Raw genomic sequence first — 22,392 nt, forward strand, 5'->3', positions numbered from 1 at the left:
TGTTTATTTTTTGTTGTTTAAGTTCTCACCTCCTAACCAAAGAAAGCAATAAGTATACGGAAAGACATTATTTTTATTATTATTAGACTAGAAGTTTGCATCAGCTGATCCATAGATGAGCCCCCTTTTTTTTTCTTTTACTGCCGAGTACACCCAGCATCTATGGGTTTGTGTGGGAGCAAAGTGAAAGAGCATAAGCTGGTGAGACTGGATGCACTTGGGCCCGTCCTGCAGCAGATAGGGCTTAACTAAACTACGCTCATGTGGATATATAATCTCCCCGGCCTGGCACCCCTGTGTCTGCACTCTCGCTGCTTTCACCTGATGTGGCACAGCCTCTGTCAGGCCTGACCGAGCGCCCAGCCAGCTCCGCTTCTTCAGGAGAGATGAAGGCATCTCGCAGCTCTGCTGTGGGGGTGGGGGGACGCAGGCAGCAGCCTAAGCCTGGAGCTATCAGAGGCTGGAGCTCGTAGCCAAAAGCATGTGGGTTGTGAACGGGGTGGGTGGAAGCTCGGCTTAACTTGGCATGACAGCCGTAGAAACGGCCCTGCACTGCCACCCAATGGCCAGAGACTGTCACTGCGGCCTTTTGGAGCAACATAACCACAGCTAGTCATAATTACAGCACGCTTCAGTTGTTGTGAGTGCATGTCAGAACAAATTATGTAAGTAATGAGGCTGAAAATGCTAAAGGAGTTGAAACACACTGCACAGCTAATGCTCATGCGGTGAGAACACAAAAACAAACAATAGAGTGCACTCATACAGAGATAGACCTAAATGAAATAACAAGCAACGGCGCACAGTAAGGAAAATATTAATTATAAATTAACCCTCTCTGTGAGGTTGTCGGAGCCCGCCTCCTGCCTGGGTTCCACTCTAATCCGGGCCAACGAGGTGCAGTGCCCTCTGTTGTATGGGAGAACCTCAAATCGCAGGAGGTGTTGTATGAAGGAGTATTAATCGTTCATGATCCACCTCTCCTTTTTGTTCATTTTCCTAAAATCTAGGCTAATTCCGAGTAAACATGGCTGGTCTTGTTGACTCCAGCAGTGCAAGGAGAGATCCCCTGAATGAACAGAGTGCAACTCCCGGGTTGGTGGATTAAAGGCTCTGTGTTAAGGGGCTCTCCCGGGCACGCCTCGGGGACGAGGACATTATCCACATGACACAATGCAGGCTCCAAGGCAGCTGATTAAATGGGCAGGGATCTCTGGATGAACTCCAACAAAAGTACTTTTAATGTGATCAAACCGGAATAAAGAGGCTGCTTGTTAAGGTGTGCAGGAGATATTTTAAGTCTTTTGTCTTTAGACGAGACCTGAGGCATTATAGCAGACAGTTGGGCCTGGTTTGAGGGAAGAGGCTGATGTAACACCCTGAAAATATGCCGCCTCCTTTTAAGAAGTATATTATATATCAAGCCTTGTTTGGGGGAATTGATCTGATACTTATCCGAGCACCGTAGAACAGAATGCCAATGTCAGTCGTATTTGTGTAGGACATTTAAAAAACAATACATTTTAAACAAAGTGGTTCACAAACTAAGCAAGCAAGATGCTAAAACAAATATAAAAAGATGTATCCAAAAATGTAAAAGAATAAAATGGAACGAAATTGCACTATGCTACATAATATCTTTGGTTTTCTGCTCTACTCTAATAAAATAATTTAAATAAAAAAAAATTTAAAAAAGTTTTAAGAATATATTTAGTGAATAACTACTGAGCAAATAATTTGGGTAAGGTACTAAAAAGTCCAAACATCTTTTTCTTTTTTTTTCGGGCTGTGGAGAAACTGGTTGGTCGACTGAGGTTCTCCAACAGGTGTATTAAAAAAACTAAAACCTAAAGATGCACTCAAAGAAACATATATACAAATATTCAAAAAGACTCCTTTTCAAAGCAGTATCATAATCTCATCCTGATATATTAGAAAAGTGCAGCTTTTAATTTATGTATATACCTATATATGCTCTGACCAAAAATAAATAAGTAATTAAATTATTTTTTGTTTGTTTTGTTTGAAATTTTGATTGTGTTGGACCATACATAAAGAGAGCATTCCTCTTTTTACAATCTCTGTAATCAGGGTTCTTCAGCCTCAGTCCACCAGAGCCACTCTTCTGCAACTTTTTAATATCATCCCCAGCATATCTGAATTCATTTGCTGAAAAAACTCATCATTGTGTCAAAAATATAACATATTAATCTATTGGTTCAGTTGTAGAATTGGTGAATTAATTAGCTGCAAGAATTAATGTAGATCTCTTCCGACTAAAGCACACAATTTAGCAAAGTACATGTTTATGTTTGTGATAGTAGGACAGGAATAGGCTTTCTTCCTGGCATGTCTCCCAAACAACCAGGTGTGAGATGCCCTCTAATGGTTGTTATGGAGACTTGATGACCCCAGTCTGCCATGTTATCCTACAGTTATCTCTCACTACATAAACATGGGTCTTCTTCCAGCCTTGGAGGCCAAAGGCTGAAAGGAATGGGTCTCTGTATGGTATCATATTTAAATATCAGGGAAATGGGAAGTTGTATATTACTAATTAGAAAATCTTTGAAGCCTTGATCTTTTTTTTTTTTATGAATAATGTGTAAACTTAGTGATTTCAATAATTTTTACTTGGAGTTCCAAGAAATGTAGTGGGTACAAGAGCACTTTCTGCCCTGATGGGCAGTCTACATCGGTGGTTAAAAGCAACCAAAACATTACATCATGACAGAGAGCATCCTACGAGGATCTTTCCTCGATTCAGATCAGGTAGCTGGCTCTGCAGTGCACTGATGGAAATGACGCGACTGAGGAGGGCAACGAGATAGCGATATCCGAGGGTGTGTGTGGGGGGGGGACCTCGGAGGAAGGTAGCGGCGTGGTACTGGCGGCTGCTGCGGTGATAAAGCTGAGATCAGTGGGCCAAGCTGGGAGTTCTGGGTGTCTCGTGTCTGTGTGTTCTGCCCGTTGAGCTGCAGGTTCGCTCCCGGAGCGAGGGCCGACGATGGATGAGGCCCATCCTCTCTGGGCTTTTGTCCTGCATCTCAGGCCTGTCAACAGTACAACGGCGCTGCCAAACTTAAACTGAAGCGTTTTTTTTTTTTGTTTTTTTTTTCTCGTATAGCTCGCTCACACACAAACACATACAAATACACACAGTTTCTGCTTCATCTTGCACAGCGGGCATGTTATGATTCTTTATGGTTGCAGAGAATCATGCAACCACATGATTCTTTTTGGGGGAGCAACCCCCCCCCCCAAGATTTGCTCCCTGGGGGTTGGGGGGGTTATGGTTTTGAAATTTAAGAGCCTGCATGAAGTTGGGTTTTCCACCAGGGAATAGACCTCCTCATGTGGCTAAATGATCTTTTGTCATTGCACAAGGTTTATATTTGCACTTCTGTGGGGTATTAGGGTTTGTGGGCAGCCGGGTCTTTTCTTGATGTAAGTTGTGTTTTCGCGACAAATCGATGCCATGTTTGTACAGGCTGTTGTTGAGCACTTTAAAATTGGATCCTTCCCTTAAAAAACCAAATGCACACGCTCACACACACATACACACACACACACACACCCACACACACACGACTGCAGCTCTAAATATTCAGCTAATACTGTGTGGAAGTGAAGATTCAAAAGCCACTGGATGAGATGTTTTTAGAAGCACAGTGCTCTTTCATGTACCAACATGGATCCATGGTGAGAGGGTTGTACAGCAGCTTGTGACAGCAAAATGTTGATTTCTTTTTGCCCTTATTTATTTATTTCTTTCATTTTCTTTTCTTCTCCCCAGCTCAAATCGAAATAATTCCCTGCAAGATCTGTGGAGACAAATCATCAGGCATCCATTACGGCGTGATAACATGCGAAGGCTGTAAGGTAAGCATCAAGAGGAGTGAACCTGTTAGTGGGATGGGTTGTAAGCATGTGAAAGAGGGAGGGAAAAGACGGGGAGGAAAGGCTGAGGAGGTAAAGAAAGTTGCTTGTTTGGAAGAAGGGAAAAAAAAACATCTTAAAATGTTGCTGAAGTTTTACAGCGTTTTGGAGAGGGAGCGTGGTGTGTGTAAACACACAGAGCATGATCATTAAAGTGGTCAAGCACCACTGAGGACATCACAGAAAGGCACAATTAGTAGGACATAGTCATTCCTCTGCCTTTTCCCTCCCAGGGACATGTCTTTTTTTTTTTTTGCTGTTTTTTTTTCTTCTCCTTTTTCGCTTCTGCTGCTCTTCTTGAAATAGGATGATCAAAAGGAGAGTGCTTTGAATTATAGCAGATTGTTGGCTGTTTGCTACAGCGTGTTTCTCCCCATTGAAGCCACCTTTTGTACTGTTTCAAATACACCAGCCATTCACGGCGAAGGAAAATTTGTGCACAGAGTGTATTCCTGTCCCTCTTCGTGCTCGTCACCAAGCACATCATTAGCATTCCTCAGCCAGCCTCCACCTTTTGCTGTTTGCGCCGGTGTGTGTGTGTGTGTGTGTGTGTGTGTGCGTGATTGGGAGGGGGGGGGGCAAAAGAGGCTCCTTTCAGCTCTTCTTCCCAGCGCCCCTCTCTCCCTGTCCCTCTCCCTCTCACTCACACACACACAGAGATCCTGGAAAGGATAAAACGCTAAAGAATAAACTGCTGAAATCTATCTTTAATGATTGCTAATTAGTCCACAGGCAGAAAGGCCTTTAATGGTACGTGCGAGTACAAAAGTTTGGACCATAAATCATTGCATTATTAAGGAGTGCTACTTGTCACTGGCAGTTTTACTCTGTTTCCATAATGGCTTCCATTATAAAGCAACTTGGCAGCTGTCAGCTGTTTTCTTGTAATTAAACAGCCAATGAGCAGCTAATTAAGACATATGTGTGTGGAGCAGTAGAGTGGGGCATGTTAATGATGTGCTGGAATCAATTCATTAAGTCAAAGGATGAGGAATCCAGTTGGTGTGCGTTTGCAATCCTTTAGCCTTGCACATGCCTGTGCTGCATTAATCAACACTAATAACGCCACTGAAGAGAAATGCCAGGCGTTGTTATCATGCGCTACGCAAAACACGCCGCCCTCGTGTTGTACACGCTGGTGGATATACAGCGCTCTTTAAATGCCAGCAAAGAAGTCAGGAAAATACCACCGCAGTAGTTTTTTTGTTGCATTTCAATTTGCAAGCAGTAAAATGAAAATATCACCACTGGGAGTACAGTACATCCCCGCCAGACTGCAATAAATCTTGTCAGCGCTAGAGCACAATGAAGACATAAAAATGATCCCCCTTCTGAGGTGCCAGAATGAGCGTTTGCGGCCGCGCAGGCCCGTTCCGCAAACCTAAGGCGTATTTTCCCGTGCCCCTCTCCCTGTGCAGGGCTTCTTCAGGAGGAGTCAGCAGAGCAATGCAGCGTACTCCTGCCCCCGTCAGAAAAACTGCTTGATCGACCGCACCAGCCGCAACCGCTGCCAGCACTGCAGGCTGCAGAAGTGCCTGGCAGTGGGAATGTCACGAGATGGTGAGTTGTTGTTGTTGTACGGGAGGGGAATCGACAGGTGGGTGCAACGGATGGCAGAGGTACCGAGAGACGAAGGGCTCACATTCAGGCACCTGTTTGTGTAAAATCTGCTCATGACGAAATTGGGGTCAGATGTTGTGAATTACAAATGAGTCGTTTTCTAAACTATAACTCTAGTATAAACTATATGTTTCTAAGCCTTTTATTTTATCTTTGTAACCTCAAGAGGCTGTTCTCTGATGGAGTTGTCCATGAGAGTTTGTTTTTTTACGCCTTTACAATCCTAACTCGTTGCAGCTATATTTATTTGAAGATTTTTAACAGTTTCCCTGATTTTAGATAGGGTAAGGTTTAGGTGAGTAACTGTATGATGATGTATTGAGATCAGTATACATCTGACTTTCTTGAATGGTCTGTCCTCTTTTCATTCCTCTTTCTAAGAAATATGAACCTCTGTGCCACTTCGTGTATAAACCTCATGTAAACAGGAAGTTGCATATTCCTCCTGATCATCTTAAAAAAGTGAAGCATAAATAAAATGAGTACATTTAATTTTGTTTTTTAGAACCATTCAGGCACACGGCAACAGTAATTATAAAAAATATAACAAATATTTCTAACATGTTTTTTCACCCTCCAACTAAATGTACTTGCATGGATGTAAGATCAGTTTTTTTTCTTGATTTTCAGTGTGTAATTATGTTTTAATGATTTGACACATCATTATTTGGGATATCAATAAGTGTGGAGTGCAGTGTTGATAAACACTGCAAGGCGGTGCCATTAGCTGTCCAGCTGTCCATAGAGAAATCATCGATTTGATTTGAGCATGTGGGAACATATCTTGATAATGTCCATTATGTGCCTGTGGTGGGAGAGCTGTTGCCTTAATAGAAACCTGTTTTCATAAAACAGGAAGTTGTTAGAGGGTGTTGTTATTGCCGCTGTAGCCGGGATGCAAAATTGGGAGCCCCTAGGTGGGCGTTTGTGTCTTTCTTTGTCAGGCAGGTCCAGACTAGACTGAGCTGAGGAGGCTCTGCTTGAACACAGCAGACGTGTGATGTGTTTTTCACTAAAGCACGATTTCACAGATTTGAAGTGAAAATCTTCAATGCGCTTGTACACTCGCAGACCCTGACCCATGCACATGCACATATATCGTCATGTATATGAAAGAACACAGAAGTAAGTGAGCACTGTTTGTACAGTTCATCTCTCATGCAGACACACTTGCACAGGTGTGTGTTTTGACTGAAAAAAGGTGACTCTGAACCTTATGCTAGCCTTTATGCTTACTTTCCTCCTTGTCCCGCTGCATATATTTATTTGCATAGATACCTACATAGTGAACACATAAACACACACACACATGCATATTGTGGCCTCCTGACTTAGAGTGTGCCCCATTACATCAGCCAGTTGTCCTGAACTATAGAGATTTACTTATTGTTTTATGTCAATATTTTATTGAACATTATTAGTTCTGATGCGTCAGGATTGAAACATTTTATTTTTTTATATTTGACTTGCTGATCAAAGAAAAGTGGTCTGATTCTGATCTCTGGCCCAAGCGATTATTAGAGCATCTTTACAGCTTTCTAGATTTAGTTACCACAACAAAATATATGTGTAGAGTTAGAAAATTAACCTTATTTAATGATTCATAAATGCCTATCAGTAAACATTTTTCCAAATGATGTGTTTAAAATTCTACTCAAATAAATTTTATTTGTGTGGTTTATTTTTGTCTAGCATTTTAGTCCACTTTCACTCGATTTTCAAATATTTTTTGTCCTTTTTGCACCAGCGGTGAAGTTTGGCCGCATGTCAAAGAAGCAGCGAGATAGCCTGTACGCTGAGGTCCAGAAGCACCGGCTGCAGCAGCAGCAGCGAGACCACCAACAGCAGCCCGGAGAGGCAGAGCCGCTCACACCCAGCTACGGCCTCTCAGCCAACGGCCTAACGGAGCTACACGATGACCTCAGCGGCTACATGGACGGCCACACTCCTGATGGCAGCAAGCCCGACTCGGCGGTCAGCAGCTTCTACCTAGACATCCAGCCGTCCCCTGACCAGTCGGGCTTAGACATCAACGGCATCAAGCCGGAGCCCATCTGCGACTTTGCCCCCGGCTCTGGCTTCTTTCCCTACTGCTCCTTCACCAACGGCGAGACCTCCCCCACCGTTTCCATGGCTGAACTAGGTAAGGAGCAGGCGAAAGGAAGGAGGAGGTTAAAGGAGAGACAGTGAAACGAAGGAGGGGGGTAGAACAACTCAACCGTGGGGCAAACGACACAAAGGTTGCTTAAAATAGCAGGAGGTTGGAGACTCATCTCCAGCACTCATTAAAAGAGCCTCTTTTTTTTGTAATTAGTTTCCATTAATTAGGGCCAATCGGGATCCAGCAGGGCAGGCGTCTGGGGAAATCATTTTTTTAGGCTCCCTTGTGCCTCGGAACTCCTTTTAACAGATGTTTTCAAAACCATTTAAATTCTTATACTCGATATTTCTCTGAGAAAAAAAAAAATGTGACCTTTGTTTCAGTGAGTAACGTGGCGCCCCTCCCCCTCCCTTTTCCATGCATTTGTGTCATAACTAGATTGGCTTCGCCTCAACCTTAAGCTGTGAGCTTCCTGCAGGCAGTATAAGGAAATGTCAACAAGCTTCCCCCCCTTCCCCCATCCAAAAAAAAAAAGCCCACGTGTATTCACCCCCCCTCCTATCCTTCGTTCTTCATCAGAGCTCAGTAAATAAATCTTCTTTTCCTGTGGCATATCTCATCAGTGAGCAGTGAGGTCTTCACTTTCACATAGCTCTGTCTGTGTGTAACACCCAGATCTTAGCTGAAATCGTCTGGGTTGGTCATGATGATGATGATGATGATTGTCTTCCAGAGCACCTCGCCCAGAACATCTCAAAGTCACACATGGAGACATGTCAGTACCTGAGAGAGGAGCTGCAGCAGATGACCTGGCAGGCTTTCCTTCAGGAAGAGGTGGAGAGCTACCAGAGCAAGGTGAGGCGTCCGTCCGGCTCGGTGCCGCGCTTTTCTGTAGCAGCTGCGGCTATTATCAAAACCATTGTTTTACGGCAGATAACCCATTCTCTGTCCTATCTCGTTCCTCAGCCCCGGGAAGTCATGTGGCAGCTGTGTGCTATCAAAATAACAGAGGCCATTCAGTATGTGGTGGAGTTTGCCAAGCGCATCGACGGCTTCATGGAGCTGTGTCAGAACGATCAGATAGTGCTGCTGAAAGCAGGTATGACAGCCTGTCAACATGGCCTGCTGCCGTCAAACTCACCTCGGCTCACCTCCGCCAGCCCCGCTCCGCCGTTGTCACGGGGGTGTAGCTGACCTGACTGCACAAAGCTCCTCTTCTTCACACGCGCAGACAGTGTCACAGACAGGAGAACCCCACCCCAGCCTGCCTCTGCCTCTTTCTCCGTTCGCCCTGTTCGCTGCATGCACAGCAGAGGCGGACGCTGCGTTAGATAAGTCATCCGTTCCAGAGTTCTGATAAAACCCATCAGTCTAGCTGCCGATATTTATTTTATTTTATTTTATTTTTTTGCCTGCTTTTTTCCCCCAGAAATGTAGGCTGTCTCTTCGAGCTGCTCTGATAAAGTCCCCTGTATTTATGCAGCTGCACAGTGCCATCCACACTTATTCGAACCCCTGGAAAAGACGAGTAAAAAGCCTTAAAATAAATTCCTCTTAATCTCCTTCTGCTGACAGGACAGCACTGCTCCAACTTTCTCACAAAGTTGGAGCAAACCGAGAGAAATCCATTTCTCTTTGCTTGGTCTCCCTACATCCTCCAGAGTCCTCTCTTATGCTCTCTTTTCTCAAGCTTACCTCACAGGATTTAGTTTTCTGAACTGAAATAGCCATGCAGTAGGGTAGTTATTGTTTCTGGTGAAAATTTTCTGAAGATTTTTTAAAAAAACGTGGTTGCCCCTCCAGATTTGTTGTCTGAGTTCTAGTTATAAAAGTTTTTCATTATTTCCTTGAGTGTAGCTTTAGATACATTTAGGCAGCTAGCTGTTGTCTTGACAGTGCTTTCTGGTTTATGAAGATAAACACACATCAGCCTTTTCCTGAATGTTGTGTTCTTTATTCTTTCCCGTTTTGAACAGTTAATAAGAAAAGCGGGCCACTGTTCTTAGCCACTGTTTCCATGTTACCCCAAGAAAACACAAATTTAAGGATTCTTCAAGAGAAAACCTTAGACATTCTGAAAACTATAAAAATGTTTTGGTTACATGTATTTCAAAAGAACTACTAGAGATATTGTGTAGCATCAGTGATTTTTATTTTTGCTTTTCTCTCTGTGTAAATGTACTAAGATGTATTTTCTGAAATTGTCAGTGTGCAAGGCTGTTGCAGCAATGCAAGATACATTTACTCAAGGCTTTTTACACTTTGTTTTTCAGCTGTGTCAATAAGAAGTATAGTTGCGTACTTCTTTCCTCTGTGTTCTCTCCCGTCAAGTTGTGCAGATTGCACCATCTAATAAATAGCTTTGCAGCTTTAAAAAAAAGTATCTGAACGAAAGAGTGGTGTCTCTACCTATTTTCGTCAAATTTGACTCTCTGGATAGAATAGCCTTCTATCGATGATGTTTTCATCTGCGGAGGCAGTTTTTATTCTCATCTGCCAGCGGGCGCATTTCAAAGCGGTTGTTTCCTTGTATTTCGGAAGATTAGCACAAAGCATAATCGTGTGTTTTGCACCTCTGCCTGATGTTACGGGAAGAGAAAAAAAAGAAGAAAATCTTCAGCATCTTGTTGCTGTCTGTCTCTGCAGGCTCTCTGGAAGTTGTGTTTGTCAGAATGTGCCGTGCCTTTGACTCGCAAAACAACACAGTCTATTTCGATGGAAAATACGCCGGACCTGATGTGTTCAAGTCATTAGGTAAGTGGAGTGGGTGTACAGTCGGGCAGGCGTGGGCGCCTGCTTGCTGTGTTTGTGTATCTAGATTGTTTCTTTACTGTGTCTTCTTCCTGTCCTTGGTGTAACAGCCAAAATTAGAGTCGGCTGCTGTTCTTTTTCTCAACGCTGAAGGCCTGGAAGCAAACACTGAGCTCCTTATCCCTTCCTCACCTGGCATTTCTGTCTCTTCAGCGGTTATTTATGGTACAACAGAGATGTTACCGAGGCGCCGCTGCATATGGCTCCTGTAACTCTGGAATAAATAAAGCCAGACGGGGCGTCTTTGGGGAGAGTGCTATCAAAACTATTGCCGGTAGTCTGACATGAAACGTCTCAGGCAAAAAAAAAAGCAAATAGCAGTCATGTTTGACTGTCATATTTTACTGTGATATTCCAACATGGATTTTCTTGTTTCAAGGTAGCTTTTTGACAGAAAAAAATGTAAATGCATCCCACAGTGATTTTGAGGATGCACATTCCTGTTTCTTTGTGTTTGTTTATCACTCTGTTTATGCATTAGTGAAAGTCCCTCTAACAGATAGCAGGGGACGGGCGGCGGAGGGCGGGAGAGTGATGGGCTTTCAGAGCAGCGGTGGCATGTGCCTATCTCTGTACGTCCCTAATAATTGATTTAACTAAAAGCCTCAATAGTGACCTCATTTTAGCTTGCATAACACCGCCCAACTGCCAAAAGTGACTCATCTGGGAGGCAAAACTCAGTGAAAGCATTGCCTGTTCTGCTTAAGACGCTCCCATGTGCTGTCAGCACGCTGCTCTTTTTTATCCTCTCCCCTTCCTCTCCCCTCCCTGTGTGCCTCTCTCCCAATAAAGATCAAGAGTGAATGTTGTTCTTTGGTCTTCCCCATCCTAAACCCCTTCTCCTTCTCTCTCTCTTTCTCTCTCTCATTTTCTCTCTCTCCCTCTCTCTCTCCATGTCCTTTGCTGTGGCAGGCTGTGACGACTTGATCAGCTCCGTCTTCGAGTTTGGGAAAAACTTGTGTTCTATGCACCTGTCTGAGGATGAGATCGCCCTGTTCTCTGCTTTTGTGTTGATGTCTGCTGGTAGGTGTCAGTCACAGCAACAAACAGGGGGGAGAGGGGAGGGAGCAGCAGTCACACTCACCTACTCACCATAACAATATACACTGCCTTGCAAAAGTAGTCATACCCCTTGAACCTTATTTCATTTGATTACATTTTAATGTGCATTTTATTAGGATATTATGCGATAGGCCGATGCAAAGTTGCATAAATTTTAAAAGAAAACGAAACTAAAATAGTCACATGCATACATAGTCAGCCCCTCTTACTCTGATACCCTTAAATAAAGTCAAGTGTGATCCTTAAGAGTAAAATAGAATAGAATCATCCTTTATTGTAAGGGAAATTTTAGGTCTGACAGCAACATTAAGTTCACAGAAAAAGTTTTTAAAGCGTTAAAACAATATAGGAAAAGTCATCTAGTTAATCGAAGCAGGTTCATGTGCTAGAACGGTACAGTCCAAAACCAAATTCAGTTGGGAATCTGTGGCAGGTCTTAGAAAAATGCTACTGAAATGCTCTTCATTCAGTCTAAAGCAACTTGAGCTATTTTGCACAGAGCAGTGGGTAACAAACTTCAACAAAGCTGGTAAAAACATAATTCAAAACTCTTAGAGCAGCATATTGCAGCCAGTTAGATTTTTACTAACCCAGTTAGTAAAAATCTAACTGGGTTAAATCGACTACACACCACACTTTTCAGATTTGTAATTGTCAAAAAATTAAAAATAAATGCAGGATGTATTTGTTTTTAAATTAAGATTTATAATTGTAACATGGCAATCAGGTTTTATGTATATTTTTTTACAAAACACCGTACCGCAACCACTTTTATGCTAGCTTACATGCAAAGAAGTTTGCTAATAAATGAAGCAGTGACATGTATTCCTCCAGACCGATCCTGGCTTCAGGAGAAGGTGAAAGTGGAAAAACTCCAGCAGAAGATCCAACTGGCCCTTCAACATGTTCTGCAGAAGAACCACAGAGAGGATGGCATTCTTACAAAGGTCAGTCGCAACACATCACGCCATTCATCCTGAGAAGTCAAATCTTTTTACAAGTTCCTTTTTTTTCCCAGAGAAAAGAGGAAATTTGTCAACTGTATTTTCTTCCTAATATAAAGTGTCACAGAGTCTCAATATTTACAAGTCTTTTTGCCCCGTGTGGGACAGAAAGCACTGTAGGGAGGACTGTTTTCGTCTTTTTTTTTCTTTTTTCTCTTCACTACAATTGCTCCATGTCCTTGCCTCGTCGTGAATCTAAACAGCCTGTCTCCTCTCTCTCTCTCTCCCCACAGTTGATATGCAAAGTGTCGACACTGCGAGCGCTGTGCAGTAGGCATACAGAGAAGCTCACGGCTTTCAAAGCAATATACCCAGACATTGTGCGTGCCCACTTCCCCCCCTTATATAAGGAGCTGTTCGGATCAGACTTTGAGCAGTCCATGCCCGTCGATGGGTAACGGGCGCGACCCCCTCCCCCCCTCCAGGTGCCGCCGCGCCCACTGTTTGAGGGGGAGGGGAGCTGGGGGGGACGTGGAGGCGGAATCTGAGACACTTTACTGGTGCCCTGCACAAAACCGGAGCGGACAGATGGCACGCTGTTCAACTTTTTTTTCCCTCTTGTTTTTTTGGGTTTTTTTTTTTTTGTTCTTTTTTTTTGCAGTTGAGGGGGGAGGGTATTGGGGAGCTGATTGTCAAGGTTTACTATGTTGAATTTAAGTCTCAGAGGAAGACGCAACAGAACCCCAGCGGGACATGAAGAGGAGATGGGAACAAATGATTTCTGTTTGGCTGAACTTGGCCTTCCTATGCACTTTTTTGAAGAAGAAGAAAGAAAAAAAAATTACCAGTGTTCTTTGCTTTTATCATGATGTGGGAGAAAAAAGTATAAACACTTAAAAGATGACCACATCAGTATTATCTTCCAGATTTGCACTCCTTCAACAAGTTTTAGTATTTTCTCAGTCAAATCTTTGTAATGTCTAATTTTCAGAATTTTAGTTGTGTAAGAAATGTGCACACTTTGGTCAAGTTCAGCCATTTTTTTCCTCCTTTTTGTTTCTGTTTTTGTTTAAGAAGCAGCGCTCGAAATGAAAACTCACAGCAACTTTCTGGGAGGTTTCCGTCGGCATGGTGATGCAATCGGCGCCTCTTTAAGGACAATCGTTTAAAAAGGAAAAAAAAAAAAAGAAACCTAGAATTCTGGTAATTCTTATAAAAACGCAATGATTTTAGCTGTCAAGGACTCCATCCACCATTGTTGCATAGTGAAAATCATGTAAGGCCATCTGCTATTAATCCTTCTCTGGACAGGTGCCCTGAAGAAGCCCGGGGCACCGACGCAATGAAAAGGCTCCATTCCACCTGTTTTATAATGTACTACAGGGTATATGGTCATAAGTACTTACTATACAGAAAAAAAAATAATGTTTATAGAATCTATTTTAAATAACATTGTATGATATTAGTAGTTAGACCATTCTTAATTGTTGAATTGATAAGGCACTTTTATTTACACCTTTGTTTAATTTAAGACTTGTATATTTACCTAGTGATGTGTTGCATGTGCACAAGAAGTACAAGCTGAATCATGAACACAAAGGTTACTTTTGGGAGCTACAAATGTTTATTTGGCCTGGAAGTGTTCGAAGGGGGGTGGTTCTGTTAGGCTGGCCAATGCTGCTGCTGGACGCCGATCAACGAGGCATGGATTAGGAGGCAAGCTAAAGACACTCCTTTATTTATTTATTTATTTCTGCAGCAGCTACAACTGCATTCTCACCTAAATAACATGTTCTGAATATTAGTTATCGCCTCTGAATGCGATTAAATTTCGAAACCTTTTGGGTTGCAGAAGTTTGCAGATAAATTCTAATTTGACAGACTTCACGGATATTGTAAAACTGACATAAATTTATATGTGTTTTTTGCAATATGGTCAAAGTGGAGAAAACGCATTGAGATTATAATCCAACTGTTCCACCTAGTGGAAAGTAAAAATAAGACAAGCAGACATGGCAGAGGTGCACTTACTCCCCTTAAAGCACTCCTGGAGTGCACTGCAAATATAATTCGTACCCCCTGAACTTACTTTACACAACATTTTGTCATGTAACAATCTTCTGATGCAATCGTGAATCTATTTTACGTGGTAAGCCAACACAACATTCAAATAATTGTGAAGAGTGAGGAAAGTGTGCAAGTTTTTTAAACAAAGACTAAGAAGTGTGGTGTTCAGCTTCCTCATCCCTCACTTGAAATCTCAGTTGGAATAGGTCTGCACTTTGACTGGACCATTTTATCACTTGGAATATGCTGCCCTGCTGGATGGTTTGAAGTCTTCAGCAGCCTCTCACATGTTTTATTTCAGCATTGGCCTGAATTTAGCTCCAGCCATCTTCCCATTTATTCTGGCCTGCCGTCTGCTACCCAGAAAAACATGCCCACAGAATTATGTTGCCACCACCATGCTGGGAAGGTGTGCTCAGTGTGATGTATAGAGTTAGTTCTGGGCATCAATTAGTTTTTGTAACTTTGTCTTTAGGTGTGAAATTTGATAGCTTTCTTTCAACAACAGCTTTTATCCTGCCACACTTCCATAAAGATAAACAACTTTAGGCCTGGCCAGTCTGATATAATATGTTGTCTTCTCTAAAAATAACATCTATAACCTTTGACTTAGATTATTTAGGCAATTTGATTTTATTTCATTGTATTAGAAGAAAGGAATTCGATGCAAAAGCATTCAGATTATTCTTTGTATAAAAGTTTAAAGGGTTCACTGCAATATTGATGGTCTACCACATAAAATGCTAATAAAACACATTGAAGTTGTTTTTTACTACAACCTGACAAAAACAGAGTTCCAGGGGTATGACGCTCAGTCAAATGTTTTGTTTTTCTTATATAAAATGAGTGACTTTTTGCCTTCTTACCATTGCCTCAGCTTGGCAGCACCTTAACAGAACACAGAAGAAAACAGCTAAGAGAAAGTGAATATTCAAAGCCTTGTCTGGTCGTAAAGCTTCTATTTTTGTAACTCGTTTTGGTTTTAACAAACCCATGAAAGAGGACGAGGGAGAAGGGAAAAAAAAGATGTCAGGTAGCACTTAACTGTATCCCTGCAATAATTAAGACTCGTTGTTGTTTGTACGATTAGGAGAGGGAAGTATATTTTAAAAAAACAAACAAAACAGAAAAACGGTAGGACAAGTGCTATTTTCAGAACGCTTTGTTGTTGTGCTTCTGTTTTTGTTGAGTGTGTCTTTCTTGTCAGTGTGGTGATAAAAAGTGTTAAAAAAAAAACCTGAAAAAAAAAAAACCCTGGATGTGCCAAACTGTAGTTGTTGCTTCCGCTTTCCAGTCTACTTGCTCAAAATGTAGAATGGATTCTGAAGACATTCCAGCAATCTCGGTAGCAACTCCTTAAATATCTTAAAAGAAAAAATATCCCTTTAGAAAACCCAGCAAAGCGTGTTGATACGTTTGTCACTAACTGTAAAACAGGATCAAGTTTTGTTTCTTTAGTTTTCCGTTTGTACACTATCATTCCTCTGCAGTGCAATTTGCACAAGACTTTAATGCCTTGTGCTGTCACCCCTCAGGGAAGAATAGTTTTTTGTTTTTTTTGTTTGTTTTTTTTATTCGCCTTTCTGTTTGAGAGGACTTTTGTTTGTATTCATCATGTTTAGTTGAGTGAATATTGTTTGTTTGTTTCAGGGACGTTTCCATAAGAGGCGATTAAAATTAGAATTTAAAAATTAATCACTGAGTTCACATTTCAAGATACAGTTGAAACCAGATGTATATTTACACTTTGTTAAAAAGATACAACCATGTTTTTTTCTCATTATCTGTCTTTATATCAAACTAAACTGCCTGTTTTGAAATCAATTGCAATTGCCCTTTTTTGTTTTCCTAAGGATCAGAATAATAAGAGAGGCATCCAGTGGTTTAATTGAGGTTTAATTAAATTAAAAATCACGTTTTTAGCCATGACGACCTGTCTTTTATTTTGAGAAAAGAAGGGAAGCTTAAAAGTCTCAGAAACCTCATCCCAACTGGAAAATACAGTAGTGGCAACGTCATGTTGTATTGGTGCACGCAGGACAGCTGCACTTTAAAAATATAGTTTCCCATTATGTGGAAATATTAAAACATCTCAAGACATCAGTCTTTCAAATGGACAATGACTTAAAGTATGCCACTTATTTAGTTGCAAAGTGGCTCAAGAATAATAGCCAACGTTTTGAGGTTGACATCACAAAGTTCTGATCGCTAAGCTAAAAAGGTTTTGTGTGAGCAAGGCTGCCAGCAAACCTCATCACTTCTGTCAGGAGGAATGGGCCGAAATTCCAGTAAACTATTGTGAAACGTTTATACAAAGGAAAGGAAAATGACCTAAGTTTTCCATCTTCAAACCAAATATTAGGAACATGTCTTTAAGGATTTTTCTTTAACTTCTCTTTCATTACCCTGACATTGAACAAACGGAAATACTTTTAGTAATCCTAACCTAACTGACCTAAAATAGAGTCTGGTCAGACAATGAGAGAAAAAAAAATGTCTTTTTTTATAAGTAGTATGTAAATATTTGGTTTTAACTGTATGGAGCTTTCAACCAAGAAATCAAAACAATGATCTTATCACTTTTGCAATCTACAGTTTTTCAGCACAAAACATTTTTTTCTATCGGAAAAGAAAAAAAGAGTTGATTTCAGATGGTGTCATCAGGGTCTTTACAAATGATTACCCTCTTTGTTAGAAAAACCAAAATATTCTTATGCAATACTGAATCGGTTGTGTTTGGGTTGTAGTAGATCTGCTGTACCTGTTCTTATGTTCCAATTCTCTTTGGATATTATGCACAAGCCCTCTATATGACTAGTTAACCTCAGTCTCTGAGCAAAACAGCCCCTCCCGCCCCCAGTCTGGAGCACTGCTAGACAATCCAGGTTTGTGAAAGATGTCTGTGGCCCCCGATCAGAACAGCACATAGAAAGGATGCGGTGTGAATGCTCAGGGAGGTGGAGTGGGAAGGCCTGAGGCTTACCTCGATTGGCCAGGTTTTTAACGTAGCACACTGAACTTTGCAGTTCCTACTATGGGAAATTTTTTATTTTTTAAAAGCGATTTGGCTGCTTTCCTTTGAAATGATTTGTTTTCGACACATTTTCTAGTTGCATAACTACCAAGTATTTTTCTCTCACACAGCTACGGTCTGCCACTCTCAAAGCGCAAAAAGGTGAGCCTGCTTAGTGGCTCTATGTGATGCATTCTACAAAATATTATGAGCAATATGCCTTGTGTTGAAATTACGGGTCTCTACATTGCAGTTATCTGCCTTTTTTTTTATTAATTCTATCCATCCAGTATGTTTACACTTTGTACCAAGAAGTAATAATAATCCCTTCAGTTTCTTTTTCCTCTTCATATGTGCTTGTGTGGTTGTGATAGGAGAAAAGAAAACAGTCATCAAACACACTATTACTTTGGTACAACTATGAACTGCAGATTAAAATATTATGTCTTGTTTCAGTGGCGGTTTTTGATAGTGGCCATATAAGCAGTTGCCCAGGGTGGCATTTCAAAGGGGTCGCACAACCACTAGATATAAATGTAAATGCACTGTATTGTATCCCATCCCAGAGTCTCAGTTAAGTTCTTGCATTTTAATTGGTGGGGTTGTGGGCACCAGAGAGAGTCATTGGCCCATGACACCATGAATGCAAGAACCGCCACTGTTCCTTTTTGCTCTTTCTCCCCTCCCCCAAGTTTATGTGTACTATTTAGTCTCTGTGTAGTATACAGTAAAAATGTGTTGTTCCTTCTGTCTCTGCTATGTTGTCTGTTTGTAAAAAGCAATAGTCTCTGTATGTGTGTGTGCGTGTGTGTGTGTGTGTGTATGTGTTTTGTTCTTACAGTGTGTGACTAAAATAAAAAATAAAAAAACCCAGACAAGGCTTTAATAATTGCAGAGGAACAGGGTTATGTGAATAAGGACATTTTGGTTTTAATTTTAAAGAATTTAAATAAAGGACAAAGGTTTGGAAATGCTGAGCTGGATCCATCCATATTAAATATAAGTTTTTTGTTTTTTGTTTTTATTTTTTTAAAAATTAGAAAAAAGAGAAGCATAACATAACGCCTTCAGCAATTCAGCAATGTGCAACAATTCTGCGGGGTTAACAAAGAGCAGTACCACATTTCCAAAAACATGCTTTTCCTTCTGTATTGGTCAGGTCGGCTCATATTGGGGGGTAAGAGAAAAAAATCCTTTCTTTTTTAACAAAATGCCAGAGCTTGGAGACCTCTGTGGCCGCAGATTGTTAAAGCTGGCGTTATGTCACGCTCAAAAGCTGCCAGCATGTGCTGTAGCCCAGAATTTTGAATCTGTCATTGCATTTTTATTAAACTCATCTTCCAAAGCACAGGTGATAGGAATTTTAAGATTAAAATTACGTTTAAGGACAATAGCTTAAAGAGCAAAAAAAAAAAAAAGATAAAAGACGCAACCTTTAGCCATAATTGAATGTCAAGCAATAATATATGTTGGTGTATTATTTCTCATTCTTTTGTGCATCTGCATGTAAATACACCCTTTTATTTATCACAATTCTTTTTCTTTTTTTTTTTTTTTTGTGTGTCGATTTTTGTGGACGTCTCATTTGTATATTCGATCAGTTCGGTTCCCAGGTGGAGAACGTAGAACTTGACATGGCCTGTATTACTGTATGTGTTCCTTTTTCTCACTCTCTCCCTCATTCTTGGCTGTTTTTATTCATCATATTTAATATTATTATTCTTATGGATCACATGTATAAAGGTAGCTTTGTAACTTCTGTCTGTATAGGTAAGAGGAAAATACTGCTACTAAGGCCTACCCAGTGAAAATATTTATCTGTTTATCGATTGCATCATATTGTACGATGAAGCTGTTTCTACTTTGCTTCCCTCCTTTAGGATTAGTTTGATAGAGATAGGGGTGTGCTGACATTTATTTTGTGTTGCCCTAACGTGTGGTGCTAGGTAAGTTAATTTTGTGAACCAAGTATTGATTCCTAAGCCTGGCCACCCTATTAGTTCAATAATTTTATTGCCTATTAATGTATTATTGATATTAGAACTCAACGAATTATAATGATGATAATAAAAATGATAGTGGTAAAAGAGAAAAAGAAGTACCCAGACAGTACCTGTATCAGTGTGCTAGCTCTGGCATATTGCACTTATTTCCTTCTGGCTTATAGCAAAACTAGAATCTGCTCATTTTAAAAACTATTTAAGGTTGCTTTTCTGGATTTTTTGTGGAGAAATCCTGATTTTCAAACTGAAACAGCAGTATTTTTTTTTTCTTTTCTCTTTCCCAATTGTAAGAAAAACCACTCACTGAGGCTGTAGCTCGTCAGGTCTTTAAGAAGTTAACTATTTTACCTCGTGTGTCTGCATCGTCCCTTACTTGACGTGGGATTGTGGTGCTCGGGTTTCTGTATGTTTCAATGGCCCTGAAAGGGTATTCAGACCAGTGACATATATTTTTTATTATTATTATTATTATTATTACTGCCTCACATAAAGTGTTTAAAAACCTGACATGAAAGGATTTGCCATCTGATGACAAAGTCGACATTTTTTCTCTTCTCTGTAGCAAAATCACTAAGAAAATGCTCGCAATAATAAGCAAAGTATCACACTGAGTGCCTCTCGGTGTAAAGAAATGCATACATGGTTTTGATTGTCCTTTTTTTATTTTCCAAACGTGTACTGATGTGACAATGTATTTTTTACATAAGGAGAAAATCTCACCCTCACTTGCTTAAAAATTTTCTTTTTTTTTTTCTTCATGTGTTTTGACATGTTTTGGTGCATTATGTTGAAAGGGTTTTATGTATAGATGTCATCCCTCTCACCTTGATTTCAGAAGGTCTTGGAAGTTTGTTTTTATATTGATCTCAAATGGTCAATAAAAGCTTGCAGATAAGTTATTACCCGAAATGATGACTTGCACATTTTCTTTTTTTCTTTGATTTTTTGATTTTTTATTTTTTTCTATAATTTGACATTTCTACTTTTTCTGCTTGTGGTGTAATCTTTTTTCATCACTGCAAACAGAAGATTTGCTAATACATTGTAAATTCTGTATTAGTACGTATTTGTAAAACAAGCGTACAGCACATCTGGTTCCTTTTAATGTTCTATGTTCATTGTGAGCTGAGTCGATTTGGGTTAACTCCACACATGAAGGTTGGGTGGAGCGGGGTTCGATGTTTCTTTTCCTTGCAAAGCAATTAAAAAAAAAACTTTAAAAAAAAAAAAAACATTGAAAAGGCCCAAACTAGTGTGTGTTTGACACAGATTTCTAAGTCACACATTTGCTACTGATCTTAAATGGCGACGGTTGATCATGAACCTTTTTATCCAGCTCTTTTGAACTCTCTTTAGCAGGTAGTCTAATTCACAAATGTAGTTTTGCTCCTTCTTGTCTGATTCTTAAATATGAAAATAAGTATTTTGATTCATTTTGTAAATACATCTGTAAAGAAGAATAAGAAATTTAATGTTGTCTTTTAAATACTTTTCATTCTAATATGAATGTTGTTATATTGTACTTAGAAACTGTACCTTTAATATTACCTTTATTAAAAGTGCATTGGACACATCGATTTTAGATGTGCTTTATGTGCTGTTATCCCATAATAAAATTTACCGCTTGTAATGGGCTTCGTTTTTCTCTGATTGTTCATCTGTCTCACTTTGCCTGCCCTTCATTCTGCTCACATAAAAAATTAAATCAGCCTAAAGATTTCTACCACCATCTACAATAACACATGACACTTACTTTTCAGTCCCAGACACTTTTTGAATTTCCATGAATTTATTAATAAATATGGTAATATACCTCTACATCTCAATAAAAGTTTGGTTAATGAAATGTTTATTTGAGTAATTCAGTTCAAAGAATAGAACTTAAAATGCATTTAAGAGTGAATTATTTCAAGAGTGTATTCCCATTCATGAAGTAATGCATACATTTACTGAAAGTTAAGTGGAAGGAAAGGATGTTCATTGCAAAATACACTGTTTAATTGAAAGGTTAATGAAAAAAAAAAATTTTCTGTCATAAAGAGAAGAAAACACAGCTAGCTGCATTGAAAGTGTGAGGAGTAGCTCTATTTTGAAAGACTATTGGAAAAGGTTATAGAGCTGGCTGTTCAGATTGTCATGTCCAATAATATTTACTGAAAGTCAAATGGAAGGAAAAAATTAATTGCTGAAGACATTGGTTGTTTGACCATTTTGTGGAAAGTGAAATAGAAGAAAAAATTACAGAAACTTGTTTAGACTGCTGTATCCTAGTATGTTCATAGACTGTATTCACTGCTGTGTATGTGTATTATTGGAAAGATAAGTGGAGAAAAAAAGGTGGAAAAAAGAAAGTGAACAAGTGACCAGGACCACAGCCTTTAAAGAGCTGCAAAAAAAATAAAAAATCTCAAGACACACATTCAAGAGTTGGGAGAAGGGGAGGCTTACATAACACTGACTCTGGGTTGAATCAGTGCTTCAAAAGCCACCACACAGACTCCTCTACATTTTAGGGTTAGAACTGTTTGTGTTTGGACGCTCCTGAGCCAGAAACCATGCCATTAGCGTCTTATTTGAGTTTTTGGTTTTAGATGTAATCAACATAAATAAATGACTAAATGACTGAAATACATTGCTCTGTGCATCATAAGTCTATATAAATATCAATGTTGCATCTTGAATTACTGAAGTGAACTTTTCATTCATGTTAATTTAAATGTATGTACCATTTGCATGACCTAATCAGCTAAACCCAAAGGTCTGAAATACATATTTCTTTCCTGTCAGTGTTTCTAGCATCTTGTGGTACTGAGCAGAAATCTTTGGGCACCT

General features: G+C 40.1%; 1 protein-coding gene across 2 annotated transcripts in view; it reads left to right on the forward strand.

Annotated features, from left to right (window-relative positions):
* The window catches only part of roraa (RAR-related orphan receptor A, paralog a), a 210,761-nt gene extending 189,567 nt beyond the window's left edge, over positions 1–21,194 (forward strand). For both annotated transcript variants that reach the window (XM_008412275.3, XM_008412276.3), the window contains 9 exons: positions 3,797–3,882; positions 5,358–5,499; positions 7,307–7,702; positions 8,394–8,515; positions 8,627–8,759; positions 10,307–10,414; positions 11,384–11,494; positions 12,368–12,480; positions 12,771–21,194. In XM_008412275.3, coding sequence (XP_008410497.1) covers positions 3,797–3,882; positions 5,358–5,499; positions 7,307–7,702; positions 8,394–8,515; positions 8,627–8,759; positions 10,307–10,414; positions 11,384–11,494; positions 12,368–12,480; positions 12,771–12,935 — 1,376 coding nt within the window. In that variant the 3' untranslated portion in view covers positions 12,936–21,194. The remainder of the gene's footprint in view (positions 1–3,796; positions 3,883–5,357; positions 5,500–7,306; positions 7,703–8,393; positions 8,516–8,626; positions 8,760–10,306; positions 10,415–11,383; positions 11,495–12,367; positions 12,481–12,770) is intronic.
* Positions 21,195–22,392: the final 1,198 nt, after the last annotated feature.

Source organism: Poecilia reticulata, chromosome 6 (genome assembly GCF_904066995.2).
Source record: "Poecilia reticulata chromosome 6, P_reticulata-male-v2, whole genome shotgun sequence".
Lineage (NCBI taxonomy): Eukaryota > Metazoa > Chordata > Actinopteri > Cyprinodontiformes > Poeciliidae > Poecilia > Poecilia reticulata.